The sequence below is a fragment of the Salvelinus sp. IW2-2015 genome, linkage group LG22 (assembly GCF_002910315.2).
Source record: "Salvelinus sp. IW2-2015 linkage group LG22, ASM291031v2, whole genome shotgun sequence".
Taxonomy (NCBI): Eukaryota; Metazoa; Chordata; class Actinopteri; order Salmoniformes; family Salmonidae; genus Salvelinus; species Salvelinus sp. IW2-2015.
Genome location: NC_036862.1, coordinates 14399187 through 14414481, shown reverse-complemented (window position 1 = coordinate 14414481; position 15295 = coordinate 14399187). Strand labels below are relative to the sequence as shown.

Sequence of the window (15295 nt, the reverse complement as noted above, 5' to 3'; positions counted from 1 at the left end):
TGTCCTGGAGGCAGAACTGAGCAATTTCCGCTAGATGGACCAGCTGCAAAGTCWAAATATTCTATATTGTCAAAATTCATGAAAACAAAAATGGGCGTTTTTCGTTGTAGTTTAAGGTTTGGGTTCAGATTGTATGACTTTGTGACTGTGACAGCTACTGACCACTGCAGAGCTGCCTGCAGGATAAGATTCATGATGAAAAATCCTAACCTGCTATCCTTTTCATTAGATTGTTCGAAAGCTGGGGAGTCACCCAGCCAACTCTGAGATGTATAAACAGTTTTATTCAGTTTGGGAAAGYGTTTTACTATTGGCAGCACTTCACATCGAACAACTAATCATCCACAAACCAATAAAGCTATTTTTTACTTCCCAGTAATTGCCTCTGATGCCACTTCAGTGGAATCTTCTCAATAAGAAGGACTTGAACATCTGTGGCATCTTGGATTTAAGTGTCTTCCCCTAGAATTTCTTTGCATAAATCAGAGTGCCCAAACTTTTGGGCTTGGGGAAAAAAAACAATCCTCTGGCAAGCCAAATCTAATTTCGTCCAGGGCCATGTTTGGCCCGCAGGCCCCACTTTGGACGACCCTGCTGTAGATAAAGAAGAAGCGGGAGAGAGGAAGAGTAGTGTGACAGCCTGCCTCCCCTGTCCTCCTAACCGAGGACTGCACCTGTGTACAACAGTATATGTTATTGTTTAGCCCTGGTACCATTTTCAACCACCAGCTGCATTCACCTGAAGGCACATATCGGACTGTAAATTTTGATAACTTCCATGACCAAAAAGTACATCTTAATACATTCGTCAATGTAAAGACAAAATACCATTCTCTTTCATCAGACCATTCTCTTTACACAACAATGTTGTGACTGAAATTAAGTCGTCATTTAAGTCGGAACATTTGCTGGCTAAGATTCTTCATTTGTTTTGTCTCTATCGTCTGACATTGCTTTGATGTGCTACTCGAGCACCTAGCGTGAGACTTCTCAATTTCCACCTGCAGTTCACACAGTCTACCCTACTCCTGCAGATTGATACCAGTCTTTCTTTTCAAATGAAAGGAAGCATGTAATATCAAAAACATGTCAAACAAATCTCTTTAAGATGCCACAGCATGGCTTAAGATGGATTTGGAAGGTACTTGAATTTCTACTACGCCATCTTTTTTTCTGTCAACCAAACAAATTTGGTAAATAGACCATTGCTTTAAACATAAAATGGAACCTCCCAAGAGCAATGACTTCAAAAAGTGACAATGTTCCCAGTCTGTGTTTGGACCAAATAATTACATAATATGATTTCTGTGGTTTGGACACTATCTGAAACACACAAACACGCACCTCCTTGACCCAGACAGTGACCTCCCAATCATGGTTTATTTTGTTGTCTCGTCTCCATTCTTATCTGCTGTTGTGTCTGCTACGGCCAGGTTTGTGAAACTCTGGGAAAGAGACCGATTTCTTAAGACTTCTCAGACTCCCTGTAGCTCTTGCTTCATCAGCTGATGCTCCAGCCCAGTACAAAACCTTGAGGGCCAGCGAGGGACAAGGACCAACGAATCGGACCTGACAAGTATAGAATATAAACCCCATAAGGAACGTCTGTTTAAGAGAAGCAAGCACCCCAAAGGACCGTGAAAAGAAGTAGACCTTAGTAGATCATGTTTGCATTGAAGACGTTTGTGGTGGCTCTGCTGACCCTAGGGATTTGGGTTCATCCAACGCTTGAACGGACACTGGAGGTAAGAGGCGACACAATGACGTTATTTTACTATACGGTTCTACTCTCTAACACACAGGGTTGGGGAGTAACTGATTGCATATAATCTGATTACAAAACGGAATCAGTTACGTTACCAATTTTTTTWATTTTAAATCAGATTACAGATACTTTTGAAAAACTAGATGAATACTTCTTTAAAAAAATACATTACACTTTTCTGTTTTCTCAATGACATTCAATTGAGCATTGAAAAAATGTGCAAGTTTTTCGCTTTGTTCCACCTGAGCGAGTGTGACCACAAATCAGAGACCACTAGGATGACACCAAATGCATTTGATGGATCTTTTTTGTCTTCTAATGCCTCTTAAGAGGAAAGTAATACAAAAGTAACATGTTACTGAGTTTGGGTAATCCAAATATTTGGTTACTGATTTTGGACAGGTAACTAGTAACCATAACGGATTACATTTAGAAAGTAACCTACCCAACCCCGCTAACACAGTTACTGTGAGTACACTTGCACAGGTTTTTCCTCCATATTCTAATTAGTGCAGCAATTGTTAGAAATTGTTTGGTTATTTAAATGTCTCTCTTGTTGGTTTAGCTAGCTTTCCTATCATCACAATGTTTGCCTACATGAACAGTATTTTTGTGCTGTTTCAACCCCATAGCCATCACCGGAATGCTACTCTTTTGTCGAGTCCAGGTCCTCACATCTCCTGTACACTGGGAACAGCTCTGTGGGGAATGTCCCCATTCTGGAGTACAAGGTCACAGAGTTGACCAGGTAGGCTATAGAGATCATGACACCACTGAGCACTCTCCTTTTAGAACATTTAACCAGCCGGGCACATCTGGCTGAACCACACTGACTGAACCGGGTCTCACCTAGTCTCTCATTTACATACACTGAGTGTACAAAACATTAAGAACACCTTCCTAATATTGAGTTGCACCCCTCCCCCTCCCCCCTTTGCAATCAGAACAGCCTCAATTCGTCGGGGCATGGACTCTAAAAGGTGTCAAGCGTCCCACAGGGATAGTTGCCCATTGTTGACGCCAATGCTTCCCACAGTTGTGGCAAGTTGGTTGGATGTCCTTTGGTGGTGGACCATTCTTGATACTCACAGGAAACTGTTCAGTGTGAAAAACCCAGCAGCGTTGCAGTTCTTGACACAAACCGGCACCTACTACCATACCCTGTTCAAACAAACTTCCATTTTTGTCTTGCCAATCCATGTCTCAATTGTCTGAAGMGTTAAAAATCCTTCTTTAACCTGTCTCCTCCCCTTCATCTACACTGATTGAAGTGACATGAATAAGGGATCATAGCTTTCACCTGGATTCACCTGGTCAGTCTATGTCATGGAAAGAGCTTCTTTTTTTTTAGGGGGTAGCTTTAATACTGCAGATAGATTGTAGCATCATGTCCAATCCCCCATATATTTTTTTGGTGTGAGTGTGTATCTTATTTAAATATATTTTCCTTTATTATTTTCCCCTAACCCTACCACCCCTCCCTTAATTGGAGTAAACTAATGGACAACAAAACTTAGGCTTCTACTTCCAGCTTATACATACTATATACATTTTACGGACACAGTGTATTTTACGATAGTTATCTTTTGTTTGTTTTTAATTCCATCCTTCAGCTACCATCAACCCCTCCCATCTATCTCTGAAGACCATGCAGTTTGATTTCTATTTGCCATATATTTTTAACTGTGCTGTTTCACAAAAGTTCTGAACCTATATACATTTTACGGGCACAGTATATTTTACATTAGTTATCTTGTTATGAATCCCATTCTTCAGCTCCACTCAACCCCTCCCAGATCAATGTTTTGTACACTCAGTGTATGCTCAATAAGATGTAACGCTGTTCTGATGATCAGTGTGTTTTGACATGTCTGTCTCTTTCTGTCCATCTGTAGCTTTGACTCTGAGTTTGAGCTGCGTACTCTGGACCCTGAGGGGGTGATATTCTTTGGGGACATCGGCGGGCAGCAGAACTACTTCCTGCTTGCTGTGATCCATGGGAACCTGAGCGTCCAGACGAGCCGCGGGGATGGACAGGTCCTCGTCACCTCTGGGTCCAAGATCAGTGACGGGGAGTGGAAGAAGGTGAAGTCCTGAACCGTGTCCTCTAAATGACTTTGTGACAGTAGGCTATACTTTACAGTGCCTTGCAAAAGTATTCATCCCCCTTGGCGTTTTTCCTATTTTATTGCATTACAACCTGTAATTTAAATTGATTTTTATTTGGATTTCATGTAATGGACATAAACAAAATAGTCCAAACTGGTGGAGTGAAATGGAAAAAAATTACTTGTTTCAAAAAAATGAAAAGTGGTGTGTGCATATGTATTCACCCCCTTTGCTATGAAGCACCTAAATATGATCTGGTGCAACCAATTACCTTCAGAAGTCACATAATTAGTTAGATTGCACACAGGTGGACTTTATATAAGTGTCACATGATCTGTCACATGATCTCAGTGTATGTATATATACAGTGGGGAGAACAAGTAATGATACACTGCCGATTTTGCAGTTTTCCTACTTACAAAGCATGTAGAGGTCTGTCATTTTTATCAAATAGTACACTTCAACTGTGAGAGACGGAATCTAAAACAAAAATCCAGAAAATCACATTGTATGATTTTTAAGTAATTAATTTGCATTTTATTGCATGACTTATATATTTGATCACCTACCAACCAGTAAGAATTCCGGCTCTCACAGACCTGTTAGTTTTTTCTTTAAGAAGCCCTCCGTTCTCCACTCATTACCTGTATTAACTGCACCTGTTTGAACTCGTTACCTGTATAAAAGACACCTGTCCACACTACTCAACAACAAGACTCCACACTCTCCACAATGGCCAACACAGAGAGCTGTGTAAGGACATCAGGGATAAAATTGTAGACCTGCACAAGGCTGGGATGGCTATAGGACAATAGGCAAGCAGCTTGGTGAGAAGTCACCACTGTTGGCGCAATTATTAGAAATGGGAAGAAGTCAAGATGACGGTCAATCACCCTCGGTCTGGGGCTCCATGCAGATTTCACCTCGTGGGCATCAATGATCATGAGAAGGTGAGGGATCAGCCAGAACTACAGGCAGGACCTGGTCAATGACCTGAAGAGAGCTGGGACCACAGTCTCAAAGAAAACCATTAGTAAAACACTACGCCGTCATGGATTAAATCCTGCAGCGCACGCAAGTCCCCTCTGCTCAAGCAAGCGCATGTCCGGGCCCGTCTGAAGTTTGCCAATGACCATCTGGATGATCCAGAGGAGGAATGGGAGAAGGTCATGTGGTCTGATGAGACAAAAATAGAGCTTTTTGGTCTAAACTCCACTCGCCGTGTTTGGGGAGAAAGAAGGATGAGTACAACCCCAAGACACCATCCCAACCGTGAAGCATGGAGTGGAAACATCATTCTTTGGGATACTTTTCTGCAAAGGACAGGACGAACTGCACCGTATTGAGGGGAGATAGATGGGGCCATGTATCGCGAGATCTTGGCCAACAACCTCCTTCCCTCAGTAAGAGCATTGAAGAGGGTCGTGGCTGGGTCTTCCAGCATGACAACGCCCAAAACACCAGACAGGGCAACTAAGGAGTGGCTCTGTAAGAAGCATCTTCAAGGTCCTGGAGTGCTAGCCAGTCTCCAGACCTGAACCCAAAAGAAAATCTTGGAGGGAGCTGAAAGTCCGTTTGCCCAGCGACAGCCCCGAAACCTGAAGGACCTGGAGAAGGTCTGTATGGAGGAGTGGGCCAAATCCCTGCTGCAGTGTGTGCAAACTGCTGTCAAGAACTACAGGAAATGTATGATCTCTGTAATTGCAAACAAAGGTTTTTGTACCAAATATTAAGTTCTGCTTTTCTGATGTATCAAATACTTAGTCATGCAATAAAATGCAAATTATTCCTTAAAAAACTATACAATTGATTTTCTGGATTTTTGTTTTAGATTCCGTTCTCACAGTTGAAGTGTACCTATGATAAAAAATTACAGACCTCTACATGCTTTGTAAGTAGAAAACCTGCAAAATCGCAGTGTACAAATACTTGTTCTCCCCACTGTATATATATATACTATATATATATATATATATATATATATATATATATCTATATACACCTGTTCTGAAAGGCCCTAGAGTCAGAAACACCACTAAACAAGGGGCACCACCAAGCAAGCGGCACCATGAAGACCAAGGAGCTCTCCAAACAGGTCAGGGACAAAGTTGTGGAGAAGTACAGAGGGTTGGTTTATAAAAAAATAAATATCCAAAACTTTGAACATCCCACGGAGCACCATTAAATCCATTATTAAAAAATTGAAAGAATATGGCACCACTACAAACCTGCCAAGAGAGGGCTGCCCACCAAAACTCATGGACCAGGCAAGGAGGGCATTAATCAGAGAGGAAACAAAGAGACCAAAGATAACCCTGAAGGAGCTGCAAAGCTCCACAGCGGAGATTGGAGTATCTGTACCACTTTAAGCCGTACACTCCACAGAGCTGGGCTTTACGGAAGAGTGGCCAGAAAAAGCCATTGCTTAAAGAAAAAAATAAGCAAACACATTTGGTGTTTGCCAAAAAGCATGTGGGAGACACCCCAAACATATGGAAGAAGGTACTCTGGTCAGATGAGACTAGAATTTAGCTTTTTGGCCATCAAGGAAAACGCTATGTCTGGAGCAAACTCAACACCTCTCATCACCCGAGAACACCATCCCTATAGTGAAGCATGGTGGTGGCAGCATCATGCTGTGGGGATGTTTTTCYTCGGCAGGGACTGGGAAACTGGTCAGAATTGAAGGAATGATGGATGGCGCTAAATACAGGGAAATTCTTGAGGGAAACCTGTTTCAGTCTTCCACAGATTTGAGACTGGGACGGAGGTTCACCTTCCAGCAGGACAATGACCCTACGCATAATGCTAAAGCAACACTTGAGTGGTTTAAGAGGAAACATTTAAATGTCTTGGAATGGCCTAGTCAAAGCCCGGACCTCAATCTAATTGAGAATCTGTGGTATGACTTAAAGATTGCTATACACCAGCGGAACCCATCCAACTTGAAGGAGCTGGAGCAGTTATGCCTTGAAGAATGGGCAAAAATCCCAATGGCTAGATGTGCCAAGCTTATAGAGACATACCCCAAGAGACTTGCAGCTATAATTGCTGAAAAGGTGGCTCTACAAATATTGACTTTGGGGGGGTGAATAGTTGTGCACGCTCAAGTTCTTCGTTTTTTTGTCTTATTTCTTGTTTGTTTCACAATAAAAAATATTTTTCATCTTCAAAGTGGTATGCATGTTGTGTAAATCAAATACAACAAAATAAAAATGCCAAGGGGGTGAATACTTTTGCAAGCCACTGTAACCATAATAACATAATTATAATGTGGGGCATGTATAAGTAACTGCCAAAATAAAGGAAACACCAACATATAGTGTCTTTGTAGGGCCTAGGGCCACCACGACAGCTTCAATGCACCTTGGCATAAATTCTACAAGTGTCTGGAACTCTAAATCTTACCTGTACATTGTTCGTGGATGCAGATTGCAGTGATGAAACATGAGGGAACTGTGACTGTACGCGTTGGCTCGGAGACAGCCATCACAGTGCAGCAGTCTGCTGAGAGCCAGAGGGCCGAGATAGGCAACGGCGTCCTGAGAATCTCTATCGGAGACCTGCTCCCAGATAGCGCCGTTACCCTGGGGGTGAGTCTAAGTCCTGTTTCCCCCCACCAGACTGACAGGGAGCAGAATGGGAGCATGTGAGAGGACCAATGGGAAGGAATGTGGGTCTGTAGAGGGGTTAGGACCTAACAGGGACACAGCAGGGTTACAGACAGGCTGGAGGTGGGGGTGAGAGATAATTAGAATGGGTAGTGCTAGCATGTTGTGAGAGGTTTTTGACGGTTTTTGGGTCTGCACAGTAAAGGTTAGGACCTTTACATTCCATGGTTCGGAGCAACAGTAATAAAACACAGGGTTACAGATGGGGTGGGAGTGTGGTGGGGCATGGAGAGAGCAAGTGAAGGGGTAGAATTTGAAGAGGGAGCTTTATGGGGGAAGATGTTTGTCTGCAGAAGGCTTGGGAACCATTGTAATAATTACACAGGGGTTACGTCCCAAATTACCCTCTATTCCCTATTTAGTGTACTACTTTTGACCTATAAATGGAATAGGGTGCCATTTGGGACATGGCCTGGGTTGCAGAAGAGGGAGGGCATGGGGTGGAACATTGAAGGCTTGCTAGTGGGACACTAACTATATGGAAGAATGTGAGACTGTCTGTGGAGATGGGAGTTAACCATGAATCTGGCTGGTTCTCTTAACGTGAGATTTGCTTATCTAATCCGTGTGCAATGATAACCACTGTGCTCTCGCCAACTCTAATAATGATTTTCACAGATGGACCGCACATCCTGAGACAGTTTTCTGGCACACCAACTTTCTCACCATGATGAGAACAACAGATCAAAGCAGAGCTCAGAGTTCAACCACTCCTGAGGGAGCATGAACTGCAATTCTTATAATTTTACTATATTTTATACCCAACACAAACAGCACGTGTCTGTTCTTCGAATGCACCCACTGTCCCTCATAATCTGAATTGGACTATTTTGCAATGGACAAATACAAACAAGAAAGAGCAGGGCTATGTAGTGAAGGGCAATCACATGGGGCTTGTTTTTCTATACCATTTCTGTCTGTCTGTCTGTCTGTCTGTCTGTTTGTCTGTCTAGCTGAACCCTCCTCTGGATGGCTGCATGCGGAGCTGGGACTGGGTCAGTCAGGAATCCAGCATCCTGGAGCGGACCCTGCAGGATTCCAAGGTGCAGAGGTGCTGGGAACATATTGCCCCCGGGTCCTACTTTACTGGAGTCGGCTCTGTTGGTTTCAGCTCTCTAGGTAGGCCACCTCACTTCCCCGTCACATGACAAGCGACAATATTTTTTTCTGTCCACGCACCATGACAGGGAAGAATTCTGGGCCCTATATTTTAGGTCCCTGGAAACATTTASCGGTAGTTTACCTTAATATAAGTTATTTGTTGGTTTTAGAATTAAACAATGAAACAATGAAAACTTGGGACCGAAAAATGTTGGAAACAGTTGTTTCAAAATTGTACATATTGCAATATTGATAACAATATCACGCCAAAAGACGTGTTGGACTTAGAATGAAAGATTTTGGTAAAGAAGTTTTCAACTTGTAGTTTTAGTTTTTCATAGTTTTTATACTCCCATTCCATTAATCTTTTTCTTCACAGGGATTTTTGTAGAGCCTGTATTTGAATTCTAAGAGGAACACAGAACTCTTGCGGGAAGAAAACAATTAAGATTGCGGCTAAAAATGTGGAAACCTACCCCTTTTAAGAATGAATCCCTGATTAACTCCCATCTCATTTACATTTACATAATTTAGCAGATGCTCTTATTCAGAACGACTTACAGGAGCAATTAAGGTTAAGTGCCTTGATCAAGGGCACATCGACAGATTTTCCACCTGCAGGCTCGGGGATTTGAACCAGCGACCTTTCGGTTACTGGCGTTGGGCCAGTAACCGCTAGGCTGCCTGCCATCTCCACAGACAGTCTCACATGCTCCCGTACTGTAGCTACTGTCCCATGGTATTGCCTTCTTGCCATTACTTCAATAACATCTGAAGCTGAAGTTWAAGTACTTGAATCTGGTGCTTTCCTTGTTTTGTCAGTAAAGTAAAAAGCGTGAAGACATTCAATGGTCTGTAAAAGGAACACTGCATGGTTGTATAAACAAGAAAGTGCATAGATTAGCGTGCAGAGTGATATGTATGTTATGTTTGTCTTTGTGTCTGCAGTGTTGCTGGGAAACTCTTCAGCTGAGCCAGATGGTGCAGACTGGACTCTCTCTGTGGAGCTAGCTCTCAGAACGGTTTCAGCCAGAGGCTTTCTCTTCATCCTGGTAGACACTCAGAACGACTACATCCTCTCCTTGAAACTCAACCACCCTTCACAGGTAACACACCGGAACTATACAGCCTCAAGACTCAACTGATCTGGACCAGCACTTTGTTATGTTATAGTCTCTATCTTCTCTCATTCCTTCACTATTACTGCTTTGGAAATGCTTATGATCTTTAAGAATGGCATAATGGCAAAGACATGGTCTATACACGCACGCATGGACACACACACTCATACACTCTCATTCACACACAAACTCACACGGGTCACTCAAACACACACCCACACATACACATACTGTACACACAGCAGCAGGTCACATACAAGTCACACTCACACACTCCTGCCTCCGTTGAGTCTGGGACCTGACTTGATTAGCCCAATGCTCCCATGTTGTGATGTCATGCCAAATGCCAAGCAGGAAGAGGTCAAACTTTCCAAAAGAGGCTTTGTTGAAATTGTCACTGTCAGCATGCCATACTTTTAGATGTTTTAACTACTGGAAATCCCCCCAAATATCTATGTGAATAGATCTCTGTTGGCCTTCAACACACATTCTTTGTGCTGTGTGGAATAAACCCTGACTTTTACCCTTTACGTCTGTCTAGGGCACAAACAGATGTGTTGCTGTTTCCTGTTGCAGATTGTTCTGTTGATACCGATTGTTGATCTGGCATTCGCTGACAATCCTTATGAAATTTGTTTCCATTTGACAATGTGTTGACAATTTGTCCGGCCAGTGGAGGTCTTTTTAAACCCTAAACGAAGCATTAACGTATGGGGTGATATAATGCAAAAACAATCTCTCCTGGATAAGTTTGGATTCATCCATGGTTTGGGTTTCCTGTGCCCTAGGAACTGATGCTGCGTTTGAGGGGGACTCTGTTCTGGTCGTGCAGCTACCCTCAGACCCTCTGCTCAGGTGAGAGTCAGTTCCTGCAGCTGCAGGTGAGGCCAGGCCAGCTAGTGATTGGCATGGGCGTAACCAAGGCAACCATGAGGTTGACGGATGGGGACTACGAGCTCCTGAAGAGGGTGTTGAGCCAACCAGGGAGCAGGGTGTACCTGGGGGGCGGGCCAGGTGAGCACTGAGTCTCAAATGACACACTATTCCTTACATAGTGCACTACTTTAGGCCTGATACTTTTCTCCTCCAATCTTATCCGTGCTGTCTTCCCACATCAACTGATCCTAATCCTCTTACTCATTCACTATTCTACTCTTACACACGAAGGCCGCAAAGCCGAAACGTCTGTGTACGCTATCCCTGATGCAGTGAAAATAGAAACATCTAAAATGAAGTAAGCTTAATGCAACATGTTTTTAAGTGCGGACCCATCCCACCTTTCTACTATTCTACTCTTCCCACACTCTCTCACCCTCAAACGTTTCTCTTCTTTTCAGCTCTCTCCTTCGTTTCACCTCATTCTTCTTTTTTCATTCTTTTCCACAAACCATGTCCCAGAATCCTCTCCTCTCGTCCACTATTAATTGTCCTCTATATTCATGTTTCCTGGATCACCTCACAAATCAGATAAGCTAATGTCACACTGTATATAGGTTTTTTTCTATTGTGTTGTTGACTGTACGTTTGTTTATTCCATGTGTAGCTCTGTGTTGTTGTTGTTTGTGTCGCACTGCTTTGCTTTATCTTGGGCAGGTCGCAGTGGTAAATGAGAACTTGTCCTCAATTGGCCGACCTGGTTAAATAAAGGTGAATGACCATATGCTTCCAGGTCATATGGCAACATATAGCTAATAAAAATGGGTGACTACATTCAGATGTAAAACATTTAAGAAAAAGCGTTTCTTCCTCCTTTAAATTATGATTGCTTTTTAGGGAAATTAAACTCGAAATTCAAAGTTTCTCCGATGTTTTCAGGTTGTGTACCGTAATTTCTGGACTATTAAGCGCACCTGAATATAAGCCGCACCCACTGAATTTAAAAAATATATGTATTTTGTACATAAATAAGCCGCACATGTCTATAAGCCGCAGGTGCCTACCCAGGTTACCATTGAAACAAATTAACTTTACACAGCCTTTAAAGGAAACACGGCTTGTAACAAAAATAAATAGGCGGTTTTAAACCGAAACACGGCTTGTAACAAAATAAATACCTTAACGAAACACGGCTTGTAACAAATTTTTTTAAAAATCAGCAGTAAAACAGTAGCCTACCAGAGAAGTCATTGTCACTATCTTCCTCCTGTGCACTGAAACCACTGAAAGTCATCTCTTCGGTGTCGGAGTTGAATAGCCTCAGAATATGCTTCATCCGATGTTGGATCGTTTTCATTGTCGCTCTCGTCACTTTCATCCGGAGGCCAATTCCCCGCTGAGCTCATTGTCTCCCTCTTCAACACGCAGCAGTCCAGCCTTTCGAAACCCGTTGATGATAGTGGACTTATTTTTGACAATGCTCCAGCGCTGTCAGACCCACTGCAGACTTGACCATAAGTTGCTCTTTGCATGCGGCCCGTTTTAGTAGAATGGATCTCCCCCACTGTCATCCAAGCCTCATTTTCTAGTTCCGGGCCAACTCGCTTTTCTTTCCTCTCCTGAAAGCCTTTTGTTGTCTTTTTGCACTGAGTCAGTTTTCTTCACGCTGCTGTTTCCAACGTCTTATCATCAACTCATTAAGGCAAGCTCCCGTGCAGCAGCTCTATTTCCTTTTCCAACAGCCAGATCGATCGCCTTCAAATTGAAAAGCTGCATCATAAGCATTTCCTGTGTCTTTGCCTGATGAGGGTGACAAAATGACTACCGTAATCAGAATGATGGGAAGTTTGAGCTCGCTCGATTACGTCACATTTTGTGACGGTGCTCAGTTTTTTGGCGGCATGATCTTGTGAAACGGGAAAATCCATAAATAGCCGATCATTGTATAAGCCGCAAGTTCAAAGCGTGGGAAAGTAGCGGCTCTATAGTCCGGAAATTACGTGAGCCAGCTATGTGCCTGCTAAACCTCAAATGAATGTAAAAGAATAAGCAAAACAATATCTGGAAGTTACATGGAGCTTATGTTTTCCATTTGATATCGTTGAATCTACAAGAGAAGACCCTGGACATGACTTGTCCCAATAGAAGACGTCTGGAGATCTGAAAACATAACTCACTTTAAGTACACTATACGTGGTTTGACGCCCTCTTCCCTATATATTGCACAACTTTTGACCTCGAGCGATGAAGAATCTAGAGTATGGGTTTCTTTAAGTGCTTGGAGGCGAATCGCATAACTGTTACTCTGATTGCACCATATAATGCTATTAATGAGACCGACTGGTGTATTACAGTAGAGTACAGTGAGTCCATACAAGGTGTTCCGTATCAGCTTGTGTTCCAGAGGAGTGGAGGTGACTCTCGTTTGAGGACAAACACAGCAAGAGATAGGAGTCTGTGGAGAGTAGCAGAGGTATCAAATTACAGGCAATTTCCCAGATGATATATCATGATGAACTCCTATGACATATGGTGTCAAGATGAAACAACAGTTGAGCAGGTATGGTGTGAGCAGGTAGTGTGTGAGCAGGTAAGGTGTGAGCAGGTAGTGTGTGAGCAGTAGAGGTGTGAGCCGGTGGGGGTGTGAGCCGTGGGGTGTGGCCGGTGGGGGTGGAGCCGGTGGGGTGTGAGCAGGTAGGGGTGTGAGCCGGTGGGGTGGTGGGGCAGGTAGAGGTGTGGCGCAGTAGGCGGTGTGGGCAAGTTAGGGGTGTGGGCAGGAGGGTGACGCGAACACACCAGCGGACACCGACCACATACCGAGGCCACGCCCAGAGAAACAAACAAGGCTGTGAGGTAGAGGTGTGAGCAGGTAGAGGTGTGGAGCCGGTGGGGGTGTGGGCAGGTAGAGGTGTGGGCAGGTAGAGGTGTGGGCAGGTAGGGGTGTGGGCAGGTAGGGGAGTGGGCAGGTAGAGGTGTGAGCAGGTGAGGTGTGAGCCGGTGGGGGTGTGAGCCGGTTGGGGGTGTGGGCCGGTGGGTGTTGGGCCGGTAGAGGTGTGGGCAGGTAGGGGTGTGGGCGAAGTAGTGGTGTGGGCAAGTAGTTGTGGGCAGGTAGGGGTGGGCAGGTCGAGGTGTGACCGGTAGAGTGTGGAAGTAAGTTGGATGTTGGGACAGGATAAGGGAGTGGGGCAAACAAGAATAGGGGTAGGGAGTGGCAGGTAGAGGTGTGGGCCGGTAGGGGTGTGGGCCGGAGGGGTGTGGCCGGTAGTGTGAGCGCGGTAGAGGTGTGGGCCGGTAGAGGTGTGGGCCGGTAGAGGTGTGGGCCGTAGAGGTGTGGGCCGGTAGGGTGTGGGCGGCCGTAGAGGTGTGAGCCGGTAGAGGTGTGGGCCGGTAGAGGTGTGAAGCGGTAGGGGTGTGGGCCGGTAGCAGGTGTGAGCCGGTTAGGGGTGGTGCGGCCGCCGCCGGTAGAGGTGTGAGCCGGTAGAGGTGTGGGCCGGTAGGGGTGTGGGCAGGTAGGGGTGTTAGCCCGGGGAGCCGTTAAACTTTACGAGTCTTTCTTCTGCTATCATTGTTTTTCTGCTATGAAATCGTGCAAATACTGTCACAAAGAGCTGCCCTATGTGGCCTTCACCTGTCCAGTCATTTCTCATCAGTGATTACTTCTAGGAAGGGAGGAAGGAAAGAAGCACAATTCAATCCCTTGAACTGGGGCTATCTCTGACCTTTGACTGTGTCCAGAGGGTCTGTCCAGCTTCCACGGCTGTCTCCAGGCCAAGATCCAGGGTGTCAACGTTGACCTTGACCTGGCAGAGGTCAAACACGGGGATGTCCGCTCTCACAGCTGCCCTGCCGCCCTCGACATCCGAGATGGGAAGTAAAGGAGCCGCAGTTACACCCGACACTGCTTATAAGACTACACAAGGATACATGAGGCTACACTGTTTTCTGTTTGGCTATTGTCTGTCTCTCAACATTTTACTGTCTCATGTGGCTATCTATGTAACAAGATGTAATACAGTACTGCAGAATGCAGTAACATTGTATTTTCTAATTGTATTTGTATTGAAGCATCTCTGACATGTGAGGGATGTTCATTTGAAGAACAAGAGAAGGATTGCGTTTTCTTTGTGTAGATCGTTTTGCATACATTTTTGGCAAACTTGGTACATCACTGCAAAACCGTAACATGGCCTCTTTCACTTTATTTGCTGCATATTGTTTCTGTAATTTCCAGCAGAATTCCCCTCTAAGGAGGTAAAGCTAAACAGTACAGCTGAATTACCATGTCCACTCTTGTTAAGTCTGTGCGAATGGCAATAAAGCATTTGCTGCTTTTTATAGCTATTTGAGTAGCATTGCATTTTTTACATATATGTTGTAACTTCCCCCAAAGCTGTCCAAATGGTCAAAAACATTGTATTCTTTCTCACACTGATAAGTTCCTGAACCATTTCTTAATGTATTGTATGGATGCTATGCAAGTTTGATCTCTGTGTATTACGTTATACTTCCTATGAAAATAACTTAAGACAGAAGAGCCTTAGAACAGTTACTCTAGAATCATCATTGACATGAACACTAAAYAACAAGGAGTTCATCATCTCACCAGACAGAAGCTCTCATATACAGTTGCAGACTTGGATTCAAATGCCATT

The 15295-nt window shown here is 44.2% G+C and overlaps 1 protein-coding gene across 1 annotated transcript; it reads left to right on the top strand.

Moving 5' to 3' along the window:
• Positions 1-1474: 1474 nt before the first annotated feature.
• LOC111949348 (vitamin K-dependent protein S-like) lies at positions 1475-14984 on the top strand. The gene is made up of 8 exons (XM_023966442.2): positions 1475-1745; positions 2398-2513; positions 3661-3850; positions 7306-7467; positions 8499-8664; positions 9595-9752; positions 10556-10781; positions 14379-14984. Exons 1-8 carry the CDS (start codon positions 1665-1667, stop codon positions 14516-14518), a joined length of 1239 nt encoding a protein of 412 aa, XP_023822210.1. The 5' UTR covers positions 1475-1664; the 3' UTR covers positions 14519-14984.
• The last annotated feature ends 311 nt before the right edge of the window (positions 14985-15295 follow it).

What these genes read in the sequence shown, in the direction of transcription:
- LOC111949348 (XM_023966442.2), top strand. Translation starts at nt 1,665, where the DNA reads ATGTTTGCATTGAAGACGTTTGTGGTGGCTCTGCTGACCCTAGGGATT. An exon ending in GTGACGGGGAGTGGAAGAAG is followed by an intron (nt 3,851 to 7,305) that starts GTGAAGTCCTGA and finishes TCGTGGATGCAG; the next exon opens with ATTGCAGTGATGAAACATGA. An exon ending in GTACCTGGGGGGCGGGCCAG is followed by an intron (nt 10,782 to 14,378) that starts GTGAGCACTGAG and finishes GACTGTGTCCAG; the next exon opens with AGGGTCTGTCCAGCTTCCAC.